At 45.5% G+C, this 21289-nt stretch overlaps 1 protein-coding gene across 1 annotated transcript in view; it reads right to left on the bottom strand.

Annotated features, from left to right (window-relative positions):
• SUGP1 (SURP and G-patch domain containing 1) overlaps positions 1 to 21289 on the bottom strand; it is a gene marked incomplete at its 5' end in the record, with an annotated part of 33680 nt that overhangs the window by 4476 nt on the left and 7915 nt on the right. The window contains 8 exon segments of the mRNA XM_083880029.1: positions 931 to 1076; positions 2207 to 2313; positions 3740 to 3917; positions 5240 to 5346; positions 7638 to 8323; positions 11276 to 11399; positions 16505 to 16608; positions 18485 to 18608. Coding sequence (XP_083736155.1) covers positions 931 to 1076; positions 2207 to 2313; positions 3740 to 3917; positions 5240 to 5346; positions 7638 to 8323; positions 11276 to 11399; positions 16505 to 16608; positions 18485 to 18608 — 1576 coding nt within the window.

The following is a 21289-nucleotide window of genomic DNA, read 5'->3' as shown; positions in this document are numbered from 1 at the left end:
TTTGGATTGGTTTTATGTCCCAAATCTCCAGGGTTTGGTTCAATTTCCCAAATTCCCAGGGTTGGGATTGGTTTTATTTCCCAAATTCCCGGGGCTGGGAGCGGTTTTATTTCCCAATTTTCCAGGTCTTGGGATTGGTTCCATTTCCCAAATTCCTGGGATTTGGAGGTGGATGGAAGCAGAGATTAGTTCCAATTCCCAGGGTTTGGATGGAATCAGGGATTGGTTCCATGTCCCAAATCCTCAGGGTTTGGGGAATTCAGAATTTGGGGCTCAGACAATTCCTGCACCAGCTACACCCCCAAATCCAGGAGAAAACCCTCTCCAAAAATCAGGAATTTTTTCCTGGGTTGAATTTTCCACGCTCAGGTGAGGAATCTTTGATTCCAGCAGGGAATTCCCCGTGGAGCTGCAATTCCTGATGGAAATTTGGGTTGAAAATTCAGGATTTTGGAGTCCAGATATTCCCAGTAGCCCCGAATCCAGTAGAAAATCCTCCAAAAAAATCAGGAATTTTTTTCCTTGGCTCAGGTGAGGAATGTGTGATTCCAGCAAGGAATTCCCTTTGGAGTTGCATTTCCCTATGGAAATTTGGGTTGGAAATTCAGGATTTGGAGGCTCAGACATTTCCAGGAGCCCCAAATCCAGTAGAAAATCCTCCAAAAAAATCAGGAATTTTTTTCCTTGGCTCAGGGGAGGAATCTGTAATTCCAGCAGGGAATTCCCTGTGGAGCTGTAATTCCTGATGGAGATTTGGGTTGAAAATTCAGGATTTGGAGGCTCAGACATTTCCAGGAGCCTCAAACCCACTAGAAAATTCCCTCAAAAAAAATCACGATTTTTTTTTCTGGGCTCAGGTGAGGAATCTGTGATCCCACCAAGGAATTCCCATTAAAAAACCAGGAAGGAACAATCCCTAGGAGCACTCACTTGCTGACAGGGTTTTTAATTCCCTGCCCATCGGATCCCAATCCCTCTCCTTCCTTCCAGCCCATCTTCATCAGCATCTGGTACCCGATGTTCTCCACCGTCAGCTTGAACTCCTTGTACTCGGAATAGTCCGGCTCCCGGCCCTCCTGCAGGGAAAAACAGGAAAAAAGGGGATTTTTAATTCCATGGATCACAGGAAAAGAGGGAAAAGCAGCTCCACATCACACTGAGACTGGGATTTTTGGGAAAGGAGTGCCAGGATTTCCTGGGATTGCAAAGATGAGGAGAGAAAGGAGCTGCAAGAACGGAAGAAAAGATCAGGAATTCCAGGTTGTTCCCTGGATCCAAACCCAGATTTGGAATTTCCAGGTTTTTCCCCAAATCAGGAATTCCAGGTTGTTCCCTGTATCCAGATCCCCAAATCCAGAATTCCTTGTACTTGGAATAATCTGGCTCCTGGCCCTCCTGAAGGGAACAGAAAAAACAGGAAAAAAAGCAGAAAAAATAGGATTTTTTTATTCCTTGGGTCACGGGTGAACAGGGAAAAGCAGCTCCACATCACACTGAGATTGGGATTTTTGGGAAAGGAGTGCCAGGATTTCCTGGGATTGCAAAGATGAGGAGGGAAAGGAGCTGCAAGAACAGATCTGGAATTCCAGGTTTTTTCCTTGGATCTGGAATTCCAGGTTATTCCTTCAATCCAACATTAGATCAGGAATTCCAGGTTGTTCCCTGGATCAAATCCCAAATCAGGAATCCCAGGTTTTTCTCTGGATCCAGCTCCAAATCCAGAATTCCAGGTTGCTCCCTGGATTCAGCCCCAGATCAGGAATTCCAGGTTGTTCCCTGGATCAAATCCCAGCTCTGGAATTCCAGGCTTTTCTCTGGATCAAATCTCAAATCTGGAATTCCAGGTTGTTCCCTGGATCCAACCCCAGATCCACAATTCCAGGAAAATCCCAAATCATGGAATTCCAGAGTGGGGAAAAAGACCTTAAAGCTCATCCAGTCCCATGGGCAGGGAGTGGGAGGTTTGTCTGGAATTCCAGAAAAACCCCAAATCATGGAATTCCAGAGTGGGAAAAGACCCCAGTAACACAGACGGGGAGTGGGAGGTTTGTCTGGAATTCCAGAAAAACCCCAAATTCTGGAATTCCAGACTGGAAAAAGAACCTCAAAGCCCATCCAGCCCTGCAGGACACTTCAGCAAACTCCAAACTCTCCTTGGACCCTTCCAGGGATGGATCTTTTGGGAATTGATCCCAGAAAGGCTCACCTTGAGGGCCTTGAAGGTCTCCATGAACTTTTCCAGCTCGTCGGGAGGGAGGAAATCCCCGATGAAATGTTTGCCCCGGCCCATCTGGGTCAGCTGCTCGGCCCACTCTGCAAAAACAGGACAGCAGGGGGGTCAGGGAGAGTCCTGGGCATTCCTGGGGCATTCCAGGGATTCCTGGAGCACAAAAACTGCCAGGAATGGTCAGTGGGATCCTCACTCTGGAAAAACCATGGAGAAAATAACACTCATGGAGAATTCCCTGGGATTTGTGGAGCCTCCCAGGAGGGACTGTCCCTGCAGATCCCAATCCCGATGGGATGGGATGGGATTGTCCCCACAGCTCCCAGTCCAGCAGGATAGGGATGGAATTCCAGCTCTGGGATGGAATTACCCCCCTGGAACACTCAATCCCAACCCACCCTCTGTCTTGTCCATCTCTCCAGGGGCAGAATGCCCCCGTGGAACACGCTAATTCTCTCTGTGGAACTCCAAACCCAATTTATCCCGTGTTTTGTCCATCTCCATGCGGTGCAGGCGGTGCTCCCAGGGACAGAATTCCCTCCCAGGGACACTCTGGGATACAATCCCCTCCTGGAACCCCAACTCACCCCAAGTCTTGTCCATCTCTCCAGGGGCAGAATTTCCCCCTGGAATGCTCGGGGACAGAATTCCCCCCTGGAACCCAATTTACCCCGTGTTTTGTCCATCCCCATGCGGCACAGGCGGTGCTCCCAGGGACAGAATTTACCCCTGGAGCCCCCAAACCCCGACTCACCCCGTGTTTTATCCATCTCCATGCGGCGCAGGCGGTGCTCCCAGGGATGGAATTCCCTCCCAGGGATATAATTCCCCCCTGGAGCCCCCAAACCCCGACTCACCCCGTGTTTTGTCCATCTCCATGCGGCGCAGGCGGTGCTCCCAGGGACAGAATTCACCCTCAGGGATATAATTCCCCTCTGGAACCCCCAAACCCAGACTCACCCCGTGTTTTATCCATCTCCATGCGGCGCAGGCGGTGCTCCCAGGGACAGAATTCACCCTCAGGGATATAATTCCCCTCTGGAACCCCCAAACCCAGACTCACCCCGTGTTCTGTCCATCTCCATGCGGCGCAGGCGGTGCTCCCAGGGACAGAATTCCCCCCTGGAACTCTCTGGGATACAATCCCCCCCGGAATCCAGCCATATCCCATGTCTTGTCCATCTCCAGGCCGTGCTCCCAGGGATGGAATTCCTACTCTGGCACCCCAAACTCTGACCCACTCCATGTCTTGTCCATCTCTCCAGGGGCAGAATTTCTCCCTGGAATTCTCTGAGATACAATCCTCCCCTGGAATCCAAACTCACCTCTAGTTTTATCCATCTCCATGCGGCACAGGCGGTGCTCCCAGGGGCAGAATTAATTCCCCAGGGATGGAATTCCCCCCTGGAGCCCCCAAACCCAGACTCACCCCGTGTTTTGTCCATCTCCATGTGGCACAGGCGGTGCTCCCAGGGACAGAATTCCCCCCTGGAGCCCCCAAACCCAATTTACCCCGTGTTTTGTCCATCTCCATGCGGCGCAGGCGGTGCTCCCAGGTGCCCAGCTCGCTGTCCACCTCCTCGTCGCTGTCGTAGCCGTGCTGGTGCTGCTGCAGGGCCCGTTCCCACAGCAGCTGCATCTCCTGCATGGCCCGTTTGTGCTTCATGATCATGTCGTACATCTGCTGCATCTGGGGGGCACGAAATGGGGGTTTGGACAGGGGAAAATATGGGGTTTGGCCCAGGACTTGTCCTGGAAAAAATGGGATTGGGGTAAATGGGATTTGTCCCAGGAAAAATGGGATTTGTCCCGGGGAAAATGGGATTGGAGTAAATGGGATTTGTCCCAGGAGAAATGGAATTTGTCCAGGGGAAAATGGAATTTGTCCAGGGGAAAATGGGAATTCGAAAAAATGGGATACATAAAAATAGGATTCAGCCTGGGAAAAATGGGATTGGGAATGGGGAAAAGGGGATTGGAATGGGAAAAACAGGATTCAGGAAAATGGGAGTTTGTCCCGGGGAAAATGGGATTGGGAACGGGGAAAATGGGATTCGGGAAAATGGAATTTGTCCCAGGAGAAATGGGATTTGTCCTGGGGAAAATGGGATTTGTCCCAGGAGAAATGGGATTTGTCCTGGGGAAAAGGAGATTGGGAATGGGGAAAAGGGGATTCGGGAAAATTGGATTTGTCCTGGGGAAAATGGGATTGGGAAAACAGGATTTGTCCCAGGAAAATGGGATTGGGAAAAAATGGAATTCGTAAAAAATGGGATTCAGAAAAATGGGATTCAGCCCGGGAAAAATGGGATTGGGAATGGGGAAAAGGGGATGGGAATGGGAAAAAGGGGATTCAGGAAAATGGGAGTTTTTCTCGGGGAAAAGGGGATGGGAACGGGGAAAACGGGATTTGGGAAAATGGAATTTGTCCCAGGAGAAATGGGATTTGTCCCGGGGAAAATGAGATTGGGAAAAACAGGATTTGTCCCAGGAAAATGGGATTGGGAATGCGGAAAATGGGATTGAGAAAAATGGGATTTGTCCCAGGAAAAATGGGATTGGGAATGGGAAAAATGGGATTTGTCCCAGGAAAATGGGATTGGGAATGGGAAAAATGGCATTTGTCCCAGGAATAATAGGATTTGCCCTGGGAAAAACAGGATTTGGAATGGGGAAAATGGGATTTGTCCCGAAGAAAATGGAATTCGTAAAAATGAGATTAGGAAAAATGGGATTCAACTCAGGAAAGAATGGGATTTGGCCTGGAAAAATGGGATTTAGCTTGGAAAAAATGGGATTTGGCCCAGGAAAAACAGGATTAGTCCTGGGGAAAATGGGATTCAGAAAAATGTAATTTGTCCTGGGAACAAAATGGGATTTTAGGGCTGGAAAGGCCCTTTGAGATTTGGGATTTTAGGGCTGGAAAGGTCCTTTGGGAAAACCTCTGTCATTCCCCCCAGGGAGGGAATTTGGGGAAGGATTTTTTATTTTTGGGGGAGGGAAAAAAATCACCTCCTGCTGCTCCTTCAGCTGCTTCTTCTGCGCCTCGGAGAGTTCCGTGACTCCCACCAGCCCCACGGGCTTGCCCTTCTCATAGCCCAGACCCTTCAGGTCCTGAACTGCAGGAAAAATGGGAATAAAAACCCAAATTCCTTCTCATAGCCCAGAGCCTTCAGGTCCTGAACTGCAGGGAAAATGGGAATAAACCTCTGGAAAAATCCCCAAATCCCTTCTCATAGCCCAGACCCTTCAGGTCCTGAACTGCAGGAAAAATGGGAATAAACCTCTGGAAAAATCCCCAAATCCCTTCTCATATCCCAGAGCCTTCAGGTCCTGAACTGCAGGGGAAAAATGGGAATAAAAACCCCAAATCCCTTCTCATAGCCCAGAGCCTTCAGGTCCTGAACTGCAGGGGAAAATGAGAATAAAAACCCAAATCCCTTCTCAGATCCCAGACCCTTCAGGGAAAAAAAATCCAGGGAAAAAACCTTTGGAAAAAATCCCAAATCCCTTCAGGTCCTGAACTGCAGGGAAAAAAAAAAAAAAAGAGGGAAAAAAACACCTTTGGAAAAATCTGGGAGATTGGGAATAAAAACCCCAAATCCCTTCTGATATCCCAGACCCTTCAGGTCCTGAACTGCAGGGAAAAAAAAAACCACAGGGAATAAAACCCTTGGAAAAAACCCTGGGATTTCTTTGGAAAGAAAAGCCCCAAAAATCAGGAATTTCCTGTACTGAGGGCAGGGATCTCTCTGTTATTCTGGTCCACCTCGGTCCCCCAAATTTGAGTATCTCAACTCTCACCACCTCAAAACCTCAACCTCAGAATCCCCATGACTTTTCCCTGGGAATTCCCTGGGATCTCCCTGGGAATTCCCTGGCAAAAACAACCTCAAAAATCAGGAATTTCCTGGACCTGAAGGCAGGGATCTCCTTTTTGTTTTGGAAGGCAGAAGCTCCCCACCTCAGCCCCCTCAGCCCCCTCTGCACCCCAAACCTGAACCCCTCAACTCTCACCACCCTAAAACACCAACCTAAAATTCCCATGACTTTTCCCTGGGAATTCCCTGGGATCTCCCTGGGAATTCCCTGGCAAAAAACAACCTCAAAAATCAGGAATTTCCTGGACCTGAAGGCAGGAAATGCTGTTCTGCAGGGCAGAGCTCCCACCTCTGCACCCCAAACCTGAGCCCTCAATTTTCATTGCTCCAAAACCTCAACCTCAGAATCCCCAGGACTTTCCCGGGGAATTCCCACAACTTTCCCTGGGAATTCCCTGGAAAAGCAACCTCAAAAATCAGGAATTTCTTGTACTGAGGGCAGAGATCTCTCTGTTGTTCTGCTCCCACCTCAGCTCCCCCTGTACCCAAAATTTAAGCTCCTCAAATCTCAGTAAAATCACAATTTAAACTCAGAATTCCCACAACTTTCCCAGAGAACTTCCTAGCAAAACAACCTCAAAAAATCAGGAATTTCCTGGACCTGAGGGCAGGGATCTCCTTTTTGTTTTGGAAGGCAAAAACTCCCTCCTCAGCCTGCTCTGCACCCCAAACCTGAACCCCTCAACTCTCACCACCCTAAAACACCAACCTAAAATTCCCATGACTTTTCCCTGGGAATTCCCTGGGATCTCCCTGGGAATTCCCTGGCAAAAAACAACCTCAAAAATCAGGAATTTCCTGGACCTGAAGGCAGGAAATGCTGTTCTGTAGGGCAAAGCTCCTACCTCTGCACCCCAAATTTAAGCTCTTCAACCCTCGGTAAAATCACAACATAAACTCAGAATTCCCGTGACTTTCTCTGAGAATTCCCTGAAAAAACACCCCCAAAACTCAGGAATTTCCTGGACCTGAAGGCAGAAAATGCTGTTTTTCTGAGGAGGCAAAGCTCCCTCTTCAAGCCCCCTCTGCACCCCAAATTTGAACCCCTAAACTCTCACCACCCCAAAACCTCAACCTCAGAATCCCCAGGAATTTCCCTGGGAATTCCCTGGGATTTTCCTGTGAATTCCCTGACAAAACCAACCCCAAAAATCAGGAATTTCCTGTTCTGAAGGCAAGAAATGTTGTTCTGCAGGGAAAAACTCCCACCTCTGCACCCCAAACCTGAACCTCTCAACTCTCACCAGCCTAAAACCTCAACTCCAAAATCCCCACAACTTTCTCTGGGAATTCCCTGGAAAAGCAACCTCAAAAATCAGGAATTTCTTGTACTGAGGGCAGGGATCTCTCTGTTGTTCTGCTCCCACCTCAGCCCCCTCTGCACCCCAAACCTGAACCCCTCAACTCTCACCACCCTAAAACCTCAACTTCAAAATTCCCCACAACTTTCCCTGGGAATTCCCTGGAAAAACAACCCCCAAACTCATGAATTTTGGGGCCCTGCAGGTCCCAAACCCAACCCCACTCACCTGAGAGGGGAGAGGGCGAGTCCAGCTGCTGCACCAGCTGCGGGAGGGGCAACTCCACCTTCTCCTCCTCCGGCCCCCACCGGCTCTTCCTCTTCTTCTTGGTGCTGCCCGGGGTGGGATTTGGGGCCACGGAGGGATTTGGGATGGCGGCTGCATTTGGGGTTAGGGAGGGATTTGGGATTGGAGAGGGATTTTGGATCGGGATTGGGGTGGGATTTTGGATGGAGGCAGGATTTGGGATTGGGATCGGGGTGGGATTTGGGATTGGGATCGGGGTGGGATTTGGGATCAGGGCAGGACGATCCGCAGGGGAGGAGGAGGATGGTGAAGGTGAGGCTGAAGGAACAAGAGGAACACCAGGAGAGGGGACAGGGAGAGGCAAAGCCGGTGGGATGGGGACGGGGAGAGGGAGAGGAGGAGGAGGAGGAGGAGGAGGGAAGCCCAGAGGAGAAGGAGAAGCCTCGGGGCTGGTTTTGCGTTTGAGGCCGGATTCCCCAGGAAAAGGAGAATTCCCTGGGAAAGGGGGAGTCCCAGGAAAAGGTGGATTCCCAGGGAAAGGGGAGGCCCCTGGAAAAGGGGGATTCCCGGGGAAAGGAGGATTCCCGGGGGCAGGCCGGGCCCTGCGGAACTCCTCCAGCTTCTGCCGGTAGTAGCGGTGCCCTTTGCTCTGGGGCTCGTACAGGAACCTGCGGGGAACATTCATCAGCCCGGGCTCATTCCTGCCTGCAACAATTCCTGCCTGGAATGGCACAGCATCCCCAGGGCAACCCCAGGGCATCCCCAGGGCTGGGATCAGCTGTGGAATTCCTGCCTGGAAGGGCTGCAGCATCCCCAGGGCATCCCCAGGGCATTCCCAGGGCTGGGATCAGCTGTGGAATTCCTGCCTGGAATACCCAGAGCATCCCCAGAACATTCCCAGGGCATTCCCAGGGCTGGGATCAGCCCGGAGTAATTCCTGCCTGGAATGGCACAGCATCCCCGGGGCAGCCCCAGGGCTGGGATCAGCTGTGGAATTCCTGCCTGGAATACCCTGAGCATTCCCAGAACATTCCCAGGGCATCCCCAGAACATTCCCAGAGCTGGGGTTCAGCCGTGGAATTCTGGAATTCCTGTCTGGAATGTTCAGAACATTCTCAAAATATTCCCAGAGCATTCTCAGCTCTCCAGCCCTACTCAGAGCTGGGATCCAGACATGAATTTCCTACCTGGAATGCTCAGAGTATTCCCAAAACATTCCCAGCTCTCCAGGGCCAGGATCCAGCACTGGAATTTTCCTGCCTGGAATGCCCAGAGCATTCCCAGAACATTCCCTGTCAGTCTCAGAGCTGGGATCCAGCAGTTTCCTCAGGAATTTTCCTTCCTAAGATGCCCAAATTGTTCCCAGACACTTCCCAGCTCTCCAGGGCTGGGATCCAGCACCGGAATTTTCCTTCCTGCAATTCCCAGAGCACTCCCAGCTCTCCAGGGCTGGGATCCAACACAGTTTCCTCATGAATTTTCCTTCCTGCAACTCCCAGAACATTCCAAGCTCTCCAGGGCTGGGATCCAGCTGTGGAATTCCTGCCTGGAATACCCAGAGCATTCCCAGCTCTGCAGGGCTGGGATCCAACACAGTTTCCTCAGGAATTTTCCTTCCTGCAATTCCCAGAGCATTCCCAGCTCTCCAGCACCATCCCGTGTATTCCTGCAGCCAGTGCAGCTCCCCCTGGGATCAGGGAACACAATTCCATAAAGAAAAAACAAGGAAAAATCAGGAATGTGCTGTACTGAGGGCAGGGATGGATCTCTCTGCTGCTCCTCCTCAGCCCCCCAAACCTGAGCCCTTCAACTCTTGGCACCGTGTCCCAAGAAATTCAGAATTCCCACAACTTTCCCTGGGAATTCTTTGGGAAAAAAAGCCCCAAAAATCAGGAATTTCCTGGACCTGAGGGCAGGGTTCTCCCTTTTTGTTCTGCTCCCACCTCAGACCCCCAAACTTGAGCCCCTCAACTCTCACCGCTCCAAAACCTCAATCTCAGAATTCCTACGATTTTCCCTACAAATTCCCAGAAAATTCCCACAGAATTATTTGGAAAAAACTCCAAAAATCAGGAATTGTGCCCACCTGAAGGTAGTTTTGTCCCTGTTGTTGTGCAGAGCCATGGCCTCCACCTCGGGCCCCTCTGCACCCCAAATCTCACTGCTCCAAAACCTCAACCTCAGAATTCCCTGGAAATTCCCTGCAAATTCCCTGTGAATTCCTTGGAAAATAAGCCCTAAAACCTCAGAAATTTCCTGTACCTGAAGGCAGGGTTCTCTCTGTTGTTCTGCTCCCACTTCAGACCCTCAGCCCCCCGAACCTGAACATCGCAACTCTCATCGCTCCAAAATCTCAACCTCAGAATTCCCATTATTTTCCCTGCAAATTCCCAGAAAATTCCCAGAGAATTCCCTATTAAAAAAACCCCCAGAAATTAAGAATTGTGCCCACCTGAAGTCAGGGTTGTCCCTGTTATTGTGCTCCCACTTCAGCCCCCTCTGCACCCCAAACTTGAACCTCACAACTCTCATCACTCCAAAACCTCAACCTCAGAATTCCCACGATTTTCCCTGCAAATTCCCAGAAAATTCCCAGAGAATTCCCTATTAAAAAAAAACAAACCCCAAACACAGGAATTCCCTGTACCTAAAGGCAGGGTTGTCCCTGTTGCTGTGCAGAGCAAAGCTCCCATCTCATCCCACCTCCTGAGCACCCCGATTCTCATCGCTCCAAAACACCAACCTCAGAATTCCCATTATTTTTACCCTGTAAATTCCCAGAGAATTCCCAGGGAATTCCCTGTGAAACCCCTGGAAAAGAAGCCCCAAAATCCCAGGATTTTCCTGTACCTGAAGGCTGGGTTGTCCCTGTTGTTGTGCAGAGCCATGGCCTCCACCTCGGGCCCCTCTGCACCCCAAACCTCACCACTCCAAAACCTCAACCGCAGAATTCCCATTGTTTTTACCCTATGAATTCCCAGAAAATTCCCAGAGAATTCCCTATAAAAATACCCCTAAAAATCAGGATTTTCCTGTACCTGAAGGCAGGGTTGTCCCTGTTGTTGTGCAGAGCAAAGCTCCCATCTCATCTCACCTTCTGAGCACCCCGATTCTCATCGCTCCAAAACACCAACCTCAGAATTCCCATTATTTTTACCCTATGAAATCCCCAGAAAATTCCCAGAGAATTCCCTATAAAAATACCCCTAAAAATCAGGAATTCCCTGTACCTGAAGGCAGGGTTGTCCCTGTTGCTGTGCAGAGCAAAGCTCCCATCTCATCTCGCCTTCTGAACACCCCGATTCTCACCGCTCCAAAACCTCGACCTCAGAATTCCCATTATTTTTACCCTGTAAATTCCCAGAGAATTCCCAGGGAATTCCCTGTGAAACCCCTGGAAAAGAAGCCCCAAAATCCCAGGAATTGTGCCCACCTGAAGGCAGGGTTGTCCCTGTTGCTGTGCAGAGCCATGGCCTCCACCTCGGGCCCCTCTGCACCCCAAACCTCACCGCTCCAAAACCTCAACCGCAGAATTCCCACAATTTCCACTACGAATTTCCAGAAAATTCCCTGCAAATTCCCTATTAAAAAAAACCCCCAAAATCAGGAATTTCCTGTACCTGAAGGCAGGGTTGTCCCTGTTGCTGTGCAGAGCCATGGCCTCCACCTCGGGCCCCCCCGCAGCCACCAGCCGGGCCAGTCTCTCGGCCGAGTCGCGCGTCTCGTGGTCGGCTGGGGGGGAAACTTTAGGCAGGGATTAATCCTGGGCCCAGCTCACCCCAGCCCAGCCTAACCCGGCCTGAGGACCCCAGCCAGGCCTAAAGTCGGGTTTAAAGGAGGAGAATTGGTACAAAGGAACAGTTAAACAGAGGAAAAACAGCAGTTTTAGACCCGAGTTTGGGAGCTTAACCCGGACTAAGGACCCCGGTGAGGCTTAAAGGGGGCACAAAACCAGTTCAAAACACAAGAACTTCAGTTTAAACCCAAGTTTGGGAACAGGGATGGGTCTAATCCAGCCTAAGGACCCCAGTGAGGGTTTAAAGGGGGAGAATTGGCACAAAAAAACCAGTTCAAAACACGAAAACTTTGGTTTAAACTTGAGTTTGGGAGCAGAGATGGGTCTAAGGACCCCAGTGAGGCCTAAAGTTGGGTTTAAAGGGGAGAATTGGTACAAAAAACCAGTTCAAAACACAAAAACTTCAATTTAAATCCAAGTTTGAGGGCAGGGATGGGTCTAATCCAGCCTAAGGACCCCAGCCAGGCCTAAAGTCGGGTTTAAAGGAGGAGAATTGGTACAAAGGAAGAGTTAAATAGAGGAAAAACAGCAGTTTTCGACCCGAGTTTGGGAGCTTAACCCGGACTAAGGACCCCGGTGAGGCTTAAAGGGGCAAATTGGTACAAAGGAACAGTTCAAAACACAAAAACTTCAGTTTAAACCCAAGTTTGGGAGCAGGGATGGAGTTTAACCCAGTCTAAGGACCCCAGTGAGAGCTAAAACTGGGTTTAAAGGGGGTAAAAAACCAGTTCAAAACACAAAACCAACAGTTTAAACCCAAGTTTGAAAGCAGAGATGGGTCTAGGGACCCCAGTGAAGCCTAAAATTGGGTTTAAAAGGGGAAAATTGGTACAAAAAAAACAGTTCAAAACACAAACCCATCAGTTTAAACCCCAGTTTGGGAACAGGGATGGCTCTAATTCAGCCTAAGGACCCCAGTGAGGCTTAAAGTTGGGTTTAGAAGGGAGAATTGGTACAAAAAACCAGTTCAAAACACAAAATCTTCAGTTTAAACCCAAGTTTGGGAGCAGGGATGGGGCTTAATCCAGTCTAAGGACCACAGTGAGAGCTAAAAATGGGTTTAAAGGGGGTACAAAACCAGTTCAAAACACAAAAACTTCAGTTTAAACCCAAGTTTGGGAGCAGGGATGAGTCTAAGGACCCCAGTAAGTCCTGAAGTTGGGTTTAAAGGGGAGAATTGGTACAAAAAATCAGTTCAAAACACAAAAACTTCAATTTAAATCCAAGTTTGGGAGTAGGGATGAGGCTTAACCCAGCCTAAGGACCCCAGTGAGACTTAAAATTGGGTTTAAAAGGCGAAAAATTGGTTTAAAAAGGTGAAAGAACCAGTTCAAAACACAAACCCATCAGTTTAAACCCCAGTTTGGGAACAGGGATGGGTCTAATCCAGCCTAAAGATCCCAGTGAGGCTTAAAGTCAGGTTTAAAGGGGAGAATTGGCACAAAAAAACAGTTCAAAACACGAAAACTTTGGTTTAAACTTGAGTTTGGGAGCAGAGATGGGTCTAAGGACCCCAGTGAGGCCTAAAATTGGGTTTAAAAGGGAAAAATTGGTACAAAGAACCAGTTCAAAACACAAAAACTTCAATTTAAATCCAAGTTTGGGAACAGGGATGGCTCTAATTCAGCCTAAGGATCCCAGTGAAGCCTAAAATTGGGTTTAAAAGAGGAAAATTGGTACAAAAAACCAGTTGAAAACACAAAAACTTTGGTTTAAACCCAAGTTTGGGAGCAGGGATGGGTCTAAGGACCCCAGTGAGACCTAAAAATGGGTTTAAAAGGGGAAAATTGGCACAAAAACTTCAGTTTAAACCCAATTTTGGGGAGTAGGGATGGGAGAGATGAGAGACAAAGCAGCTTTGGGCTCCCAAATCCCAATTTTTCCATAGTTTTAAACCACCTGGAATTATCTTCAATTAAAAATTTTGGATTTTTCCCTGTGCCAGACACTTTTCCATAAATTTAAACCACCTGGAATTAAACATTTTGGATTTTTTACTTGTTCCAGACACTTTTCCATTGGTTTAAACCCCCTGGAATTATCCTTAATTAAATTTTTTGGGTTTTTTTCCCAGTTTCAGGCACTTTTCCATAGTTTTAAACCACCTGGAATTAAAAGTTTTGAATTTTTTTTCCCAGTCTCAGGCACTTTCCCATAGAATTAAACCCCCTGGAATGATCCTTAATTAAATAAATAAAATTAATAGAATAAAATTTTGGATTTTTTTCCCTGTGCCAGACACTTTCCCATAAATTTAAACCACCTGGAATTACAAATTTTGGATTTTTTTCCCCTGTCTCAGGCACTTTGCCATAGAATTAAACCCCCTGGAATTATCCTTAATTAAATACATGATTAAATAAATAAAATTAATTAAATAAAATTAATTAAATAAATTTTTGGAATTTTTTTTGCCTGTGCCAGCCACTTTTCCATAGAATTAAACCCCCTGGAATTAAAAATTTTGGATTTTTTTCCCTGTCTCAGGCACTTTGGCACAGAATTAAATGACCTGAATTTATCCTTAAATAAATAATAAAATAAATATAATTAAATTATTAAATAAATAAAATTAATTAAATAACATTTTGGATTTTTTTTCCCTGTGCCAGACACTTTTCCATAAATTTAAACAACCTGGAATGACAAATTTTGGATTTTTTTTCCCTGTCTCAGACACTTTGCCATAGAATTAAACCCCCTGGAATTATCCTTAATTAAATATATCATTAAATAAATAAAATTAAATTAATAAAACTAATTAAATAAAATTTTGGATTTTTTTTGCCTGTGCCAGCCACTTTTCCATAGAATTAAACCCCCTGGAATTAAAAATTTTGGATTTTTTTCCCTGTCTCAGGCACTTTGGCACAGAATTAAACCACCTGAAATTATCCTTAATTAAATAAATAATAAAATAAAATTAAATTGTTAAATAAATAAAATTAATTAAATAACATTTTGGATTTTTTTTCCCTGTGCCAGACACTTTTCCATAAATTTAAACAACCTGGAATTACAAATTTTGGATTTTTTTTCCTTGTCTCAGGCACTTTCCCACAGGATAAAAACACTCAGGATAATCCAGATTTCAAGGTTTTGGATATTTCCCTGTGCCAGACACTTTTTGATAAATTTAAACCACCTAGAATTAAAAATTTTGGATTTTTTACTTGTTCCAGACACTTTTTCATTGGTTTAAACCACCTGGAATTATCCTTAATTAAAAATTTTGGAATTTAAACCACCTGGAATTACAAATTTTGGATTCTTTTCCCCTGTCTCAGACACTTTTCCATAGAATTAAACCCCCTGGACTTATCCTTAATCAAATATATAATTAAATAAATAAAATTAAATTAATAAAGTTAAATTAATAAAATTAATTAAATAAAATTTTGGAATTTTTTTTGCCTGTGCCAGCCACTTTTCCATAGAATTAAACCCCCTGGAATTAAAAATTTTGGATTTTTTTTCCTGTCTCAGGCACTTTGGCACAGAATTAAACCACCTGAAATTATCCTTAATTAAATAAATAATAAAATAAAATTAAATTATTAAATAAATAAAATTAATTAAATAACATTTTGGATTTTTTTTCCCTGTGCCAGACACTTTTCCATAAATTTAAACAACCTGAAATTACAAATTTTGGATTTTTTTTTCCTTGTCTCAGGCACTTTTCCACAGGATAAAAACACTCAGGATAATCCAGATTTCAAGGTTTTGGATATTTCCCTGTGCCAGACACTTTTTGATAAATTTAAACCACCTAGAATTAAAAATTTTGGATTTTTTACTTGTTCCAGACACTTTTCCATTGGTTTAAACCACCTGGAATTATCCTTAATTAAAAATTTTGGAATTTAAACCACCTGGAATTACAAATTTTGGATTTTTTTCCCCTGTCTCAGACACTTTTCCATAAATTTAAACCACCTGGAATTATCCTTAATTAAATACATAATTAAATAAATAAAATTAAATTAATAAAATTAATTAAATAAATTTTTGGATTTTTTTTTGCCTGTGCCAGCCACTTTTCCATAGAATTAAACCCCCTGGAATTAAAAATTTTGGATTTTTTTTTTTCCCTGTCTCAGGCACTTTGGCACAGAATTAAATGACCTGAATTTATCCTTAATTAAACAAATAATTAATTAAATTAAATTATTAATTAAATAAAATTAATTAAATAACATTTTGGATTTTTTTTCTCCCTGTGCCAGACACTTTCCCATAAATTTAAACAACCTGGAATTACAAATTTTGGATTTTTTTCCCCTGTCTCAGGCACTTTTCCATAGGTTTAAACCCCCTGTAATTATCCTTAATTAAATATATAATTAAATAAATAAAATTAAATTAATAAAATTAATTAAATAAAATGTTGGATTTTTTTTTTGCCTGTGCCAGCCACTTTTCCATAGAATTAAACCCCCTGGAATTAAAAATTTTGGATTTTTTTCCCTGTCTCAGGCACTTTGGCACAGAATTAAATGACCTGAATTTATCCTTAAATAAATAATAAAATAAATATAATTAAATTATTAAATAAATAAAATTAATTAAATAACATTTTGGATTTTTTTTCCCTGTGCCAGCCACTTTCCCATAAATTTAAACCACCTGGAATTACAAATTTTGGATTTTTTTTCCAGTTTCAGACACTTTTTCCATAGTTTTAAACCACCCAGGATTATCCACATTTCAAGATTTCACCCCTGAATTACCCAGAAACAACAAGAAATCCTTTAGAAAAACCCCAAATCTCACCTGGAAATTTGGCTGCTCCAATCAAAAAACCAACAAAAATTAAGAATTAAAAAAAAATTAATTTTTTCCCCAATTTTTTTCACTGCTGGAGAATCACTTTTGGAATATTTTTGACCATTCCAAGGAAAATCTCATTGAAAATCCACATTTTTTTTTAGCACAAGGATTTGATTCTCCTTCCAGTTGGGAATTTTCTTTCCAGGCAGCCAAATTTTCATCCCAAAAATCCCATTTTTCCCCCTGTTGTTCCCATTCCCCAGGTTTTAGTGGGAATCACCTTTTTGGGAAGAGGCTGCTTGAGAATTTTGATTTTCTTTCCTTATTTCTGCCACTTTCTTCCTGTAGTAAAGGAATTCCCTGCTGTTCTTATCATGTAAAAACCTGGAAAAAAGGAAAAAAAATAATAAAAAAAAAAAGGAATAAATTATTTAAAATCCCACATGGAAAAATGGAGGAATTTCTCAGAATTCACTTTAAAATGTGGAATTGGATTATGGAGTTTTAATTTGAGGATTTGCAGCAAAAATTTTGTTGTTTGAAGGGGAATTAAAGAGGAAAACTCTGCCCAACCAGTGCTGGGATTAAAAAGATTTTCCACCCCTCAAATCCAAATTTTTTCCCCTCAGGGGGGAATAAGGAACCCAAAATTTTCCTTCCCTCAAATCCAAAATTTTCCTTGTTGGGAAGAACCACAAATCCAAATTTTTCCCTCTTCAAATTCCAAATTTTCCCCTCAAAGGGAAGAATAAGGACTCCAGACTTTCCCCCCTCAAATCCAATTTTTTCCCCCTCAAATCCAAACTTTTCCCCCCTTAAAATCCAAATCTTTCCCCCCTTAAAATCCAAACTTTCCCCCCCTTAAAATCCAAACTTTTTACCCTCGCAGGGAGGAAGAGCAAAGAACAAACCCAAATTTTCTCCCCCTGAAATCCAAACTTTTCCCCTCTCAGGGAAGAATAAGGAACCCAAAGTTTTCCCCTCAAATCCAAACTTTTCCACCCTTAAAATCCAAATTTTTCCCCACCTCAAATCCAAACTTTTCCCTCTCAAACCCAAACTTTTCCCTCTCAAACCCAAACTTTTCCCTCTCAAACCCAAACTTTTCCCTCTCAAATCCAAACTTTTCCCCCTCACAGGGAAGAACAAACAATGAATCCAAAATTTCCTCCCTCAAATCCAAACTTTTCCCCTCTCTGGGAAGAACAAGGAGCCCAAATTTTTCCACTCTCAAATCCCAAGTTCCTCCCCTCTCAAATCCAAACTTTTCCCCCCTCAAATCCCAAATTCTCCCCCTCAGGGAAGAACAACGAACCCAAACATTTTCCCCTCTCAAACCCAAACTTTCCCCCCTCACAGTGAAGAACCAACAACGAATCCAAAGCTTTTCCCCCTCAAACCCAAACCTTTTCCTCCCTCAAATCCAATCTTTTCCCCCACTCAAATCCAAACTTTTTCCCCTCAGGGAAGAAGAAGAAACTCAAACTTTTCCTCCTCATAGGGAAGAACAAACAATGAATCCAAACCTCTCCCCTCTCAAATCCACACTTTTCTCCCCTCTCAAGCCTAAATTTTTCCCCTCTCAAATCCCAGAATCTCCCTTCAGGAAGAACAAGGAACCCAAACCTTTTCCTCCCCTCAAATTCCAAATTCTTGTTCTCAAGGAAGAACAAGGAACCCAAACTTTTTCCCCACTCAAACCCAAACTCTTCCCCCTCACAGGGAAGAACAAACAACGAATCCAAACTTTTTCCCCTCTCAAATCCCAAACTTTTCCACCCTTAAAATCAAAATCTTTCCTCACCTCAAATCCAAACTTTTTCCCTCTCAAATCCCAAAATCTCCCCCTCAGAGGCACGAACAAGTAACCCAAATTTTCCCCCTCTCAAACCCAAACTTTTCACCCTCACAGGGAAGAAGAGCAAAGAACAAACCCAAATTTTCTCCACCTCAAATCCAAACCTTTCCCTCTCAGGGAAGAACAAGGAACCCAAACTTATTCCCCTTCAAATCCAAGCTTTTCCACCCTTAAAATCCCAAAATCTCCCCCTCAGGGAAGAACAAGGAACCCAAACTTTTCCCCACTCAAACCCAAACTTTCCCCCGTCAAGGAAGAACAACGAACCCAAACCTTTTCCTCCCCTCAAATTCCAAACTCTTGTTTCCAGGGAAGAACAAGGAACCCCCAAACCCCATCCCCACCATTCCCAGGCACACAAACCCCAATTCCTGGAGGCCAAAACCCCATTCCCAAACTCACGAGAAAGCAGGATTGTCCTTGTAATCCTCCATGGCCACCTTCTCGAGCTCGGGGCCGCCCTCAGCCACGAACCTGGCCAGCTTTTCCACCACCTGCCTCGTCTCCACGTCCTCTGGGGGCAAAACTTTAAGGAGCCTGTCAGTACTTTGGGGTTCAACTTCCCCCCACAAACGGGAGACAGGGAATTACTGCCGGAAATCACACGGGGATATGGGGAGAGAAAGGGTGAGAGGGGGGCAGGCAGTTGTAGGATGGTGTTCAGAGAATAATTCCTGGGGTTTTTTCTGAGCTGTTCCCATTGGGGTGACTACAGGGGAAACCCAAAGGTTGGGGTTTAGTCCCATTCCCACGTTTTCTGCTGTCCCAACCTTTCCTTGGGCATTTCCAGGGATGGGGCAGCCACAGCTGCTCTGGGAATTCCAGCCCAGCCCCTCCTCACCCTCAAAGTCAGGAATTCCTTCCCAATATCCCACTCAAATTCCCCTTTCCCAGTTTCAATCCATTCCCTGCGTCCTGGAATTCCATCCCTTATCCCAAATCCCTCTCTAGGAGCCTCTTTAGGAACTGGAAGGGGCTCTGAGCTTTCCCTGGAATTTCCCTTCTCCAACCTTGGGCACTTCCAGGGATCCAAAGGCTTCTCTGGGAATTCCATCCCATTCCCTGCTCATCAGGAATTTCCCAAACGGGAGACAGGGAATTACTGCCGGAAATCACACGGGGATATGGGGAGAGAAAGGGTGAGAGGGGGGCAGGCAGTTGTAGGATGGTGTTCAGAGAATAATTCCTGGGGTTTTCTGAGCTGTTCCCATTGGGGTGACTACAGGGCTTGGGGTTTAGAGTGAGATTAAAGTCCCATTCCCACGTTTTCTGCTGTCCCAACCTTTCCTTGGGCATTTCCAGGGATGGAGCAGCCACAGCTTCTCTGGGAATCCCAGCCCAGTCAGGAATGCCCTCCCGATATCTCACTCAAATTCCCCTTTCCCAGTTTAAATTAATTCCCTGTGCACTGGAATTCCATCTCTCATCCCAAATCCCTCCCCAGCTCTCCTGGAGCCCCTTGAGGCTCTGAGGTTTCCCTGGAGCTTCTCTTCTCAAACCTTTCCTTGGGCATTTCCAGGGGTGGAGCAGCCACAGCTCCTCTGGGAATTCCAGCCCAGCCAGGAATTCCTTCCCAAAATCCCACTCAAATTCCCCTTTCCCAGTTTCAATCCATTCCCTGTGTCCTGGAATTCAATCCCTTATCCCAAATCCCTCTGCAGGAGCCCCTTTAGGCTCTGGAAGGGGCTCTGAGCTTTCCCTGGAATTTCCCTTCTCCCATTTTCCTTGGACCATTTTCCCATTTTCCAATTTCAGGGATTGGGAATCCACCACCCCATCCCAGTTTGGAAGTTTTAATTGCACCCAGTTCATCCCAGCTTTAATTCCCACAGGGATCACTGAGAGGGAATAAACCCAGAGATTTGGGAAATTCCTACAGGGAATAAACCCAGACATTTTGGGAATTTGGGGAAATTCCTACAGGGAATAAACCCAGGGATTTCGGGAATTCTGGGAAATGCCCACAGGGATCACTGACAGGGAATAAACCCAGGGATTTGGGGAATTTGGGGAAATTTCCACAGGGAATAAACCCAGAGATTTTGGGGAATTTGGAGAAAATCCCACAGGGAATAAACCCAGACATTTTGGGAATTTTGGGAAGCACAAAGTAGAACCACAGATGCTGATCCAACAGGATCAGCCCCAAAATCCTTAAATTAATGATTTTATCCTTAAATGAAGGACCCTCCTCATCTTTATCTATTTTTTTCCTATTTTTCTGAGCCCATTTCACGCTCAAATCCCAAACTCCTGGGATTATTCTGGTAACAAATCCCAACAGAAAGGCTCCCGTGGGATTTTGGGGATGAATAAATGAAGCCACTGAGCTCTTTTCATCCATTTAAACCCGTGAAATTCCCATTCTGAGGCAAATCAGCCCCCAAGGGGAATTCCTGTTCTGGGTTATCCCAATAAAACTTGGGATAATTCCTGCCACGTCCTTGTTTTTTGTTTTTCCAAGCACTCGGGACCTATAGGTGAGATTTTTTTAGCTGGATTTTGGATTTTATCTTGGTAAATTCCACGCAGGATGTGTAATTTATTTTATTTATTCACACACATGGATTTTCCCTGCATGTTCCCAAAACGAATTCCTCATTTTTCAGCATTTAAACCCCCAAAAATCCTATTCCTGGAGGGAATCCTGTCCCAAACTGATCCCTGTCCCAGGATAAAACCCAAACTCAAATCCCCTCTGGGCCTGAGGGAATCCTGTCCCCACTGATCCCTATCCCAGAAGGGAATCCTGGCCCTCTCTGATCCCTGTCCCAGGATAAAACCCAAACCCAAATCCCCTCTGGGACTGAGGGAATCCTGTCCTGAACTCATTCCTGTCCCAGGATAAAAACCTACCCAATTCTTCAGTAAGGATTGAGGGAATCCTGTCCTCACTGATCCCTGTCCCAAGAAGGAATTCTGGCTTTCTCTGATCCCCTATCCTGGGATAAAACCCAACCCAAACCCCCACTGGGACTGAGGGAATCCTGTCCCAAACTGATTCCCTATCCCAGAAGGGAATCCCAGCCCTCTCTGATCCCCTATCCTGGGATAAAACCCACCCCAAATTCCCAGTGGGACTGAGGGAATCCTGTCCCAAACTGATCCCCTATCCCAGAAGAGAATCCTGTCCCCACTGATCCCTGTCCCAGGAGAGAATCCTGTCCCAAACTGATCCCTATCCCAGGATAAAAAACCACCCAGTTC

This window comes from Zosterops lateralis (assembly GCF_965231275.1).
Source record: "Zosterops lateralis genome assembly, chromosome: 29".
In the NCBI taxonomy this organism is placed as follows: Eukaryota; Metazoa; Chordata; class Aves; order Passeriformes; family Zosteropidae; genus Zosterops; species Zosterops lateralis.
The sequence above is the reverse complement of the archived record's forward strand: the minus strand, read 5'-3'. Positions and strand labels throughout refer to the sequence as shown.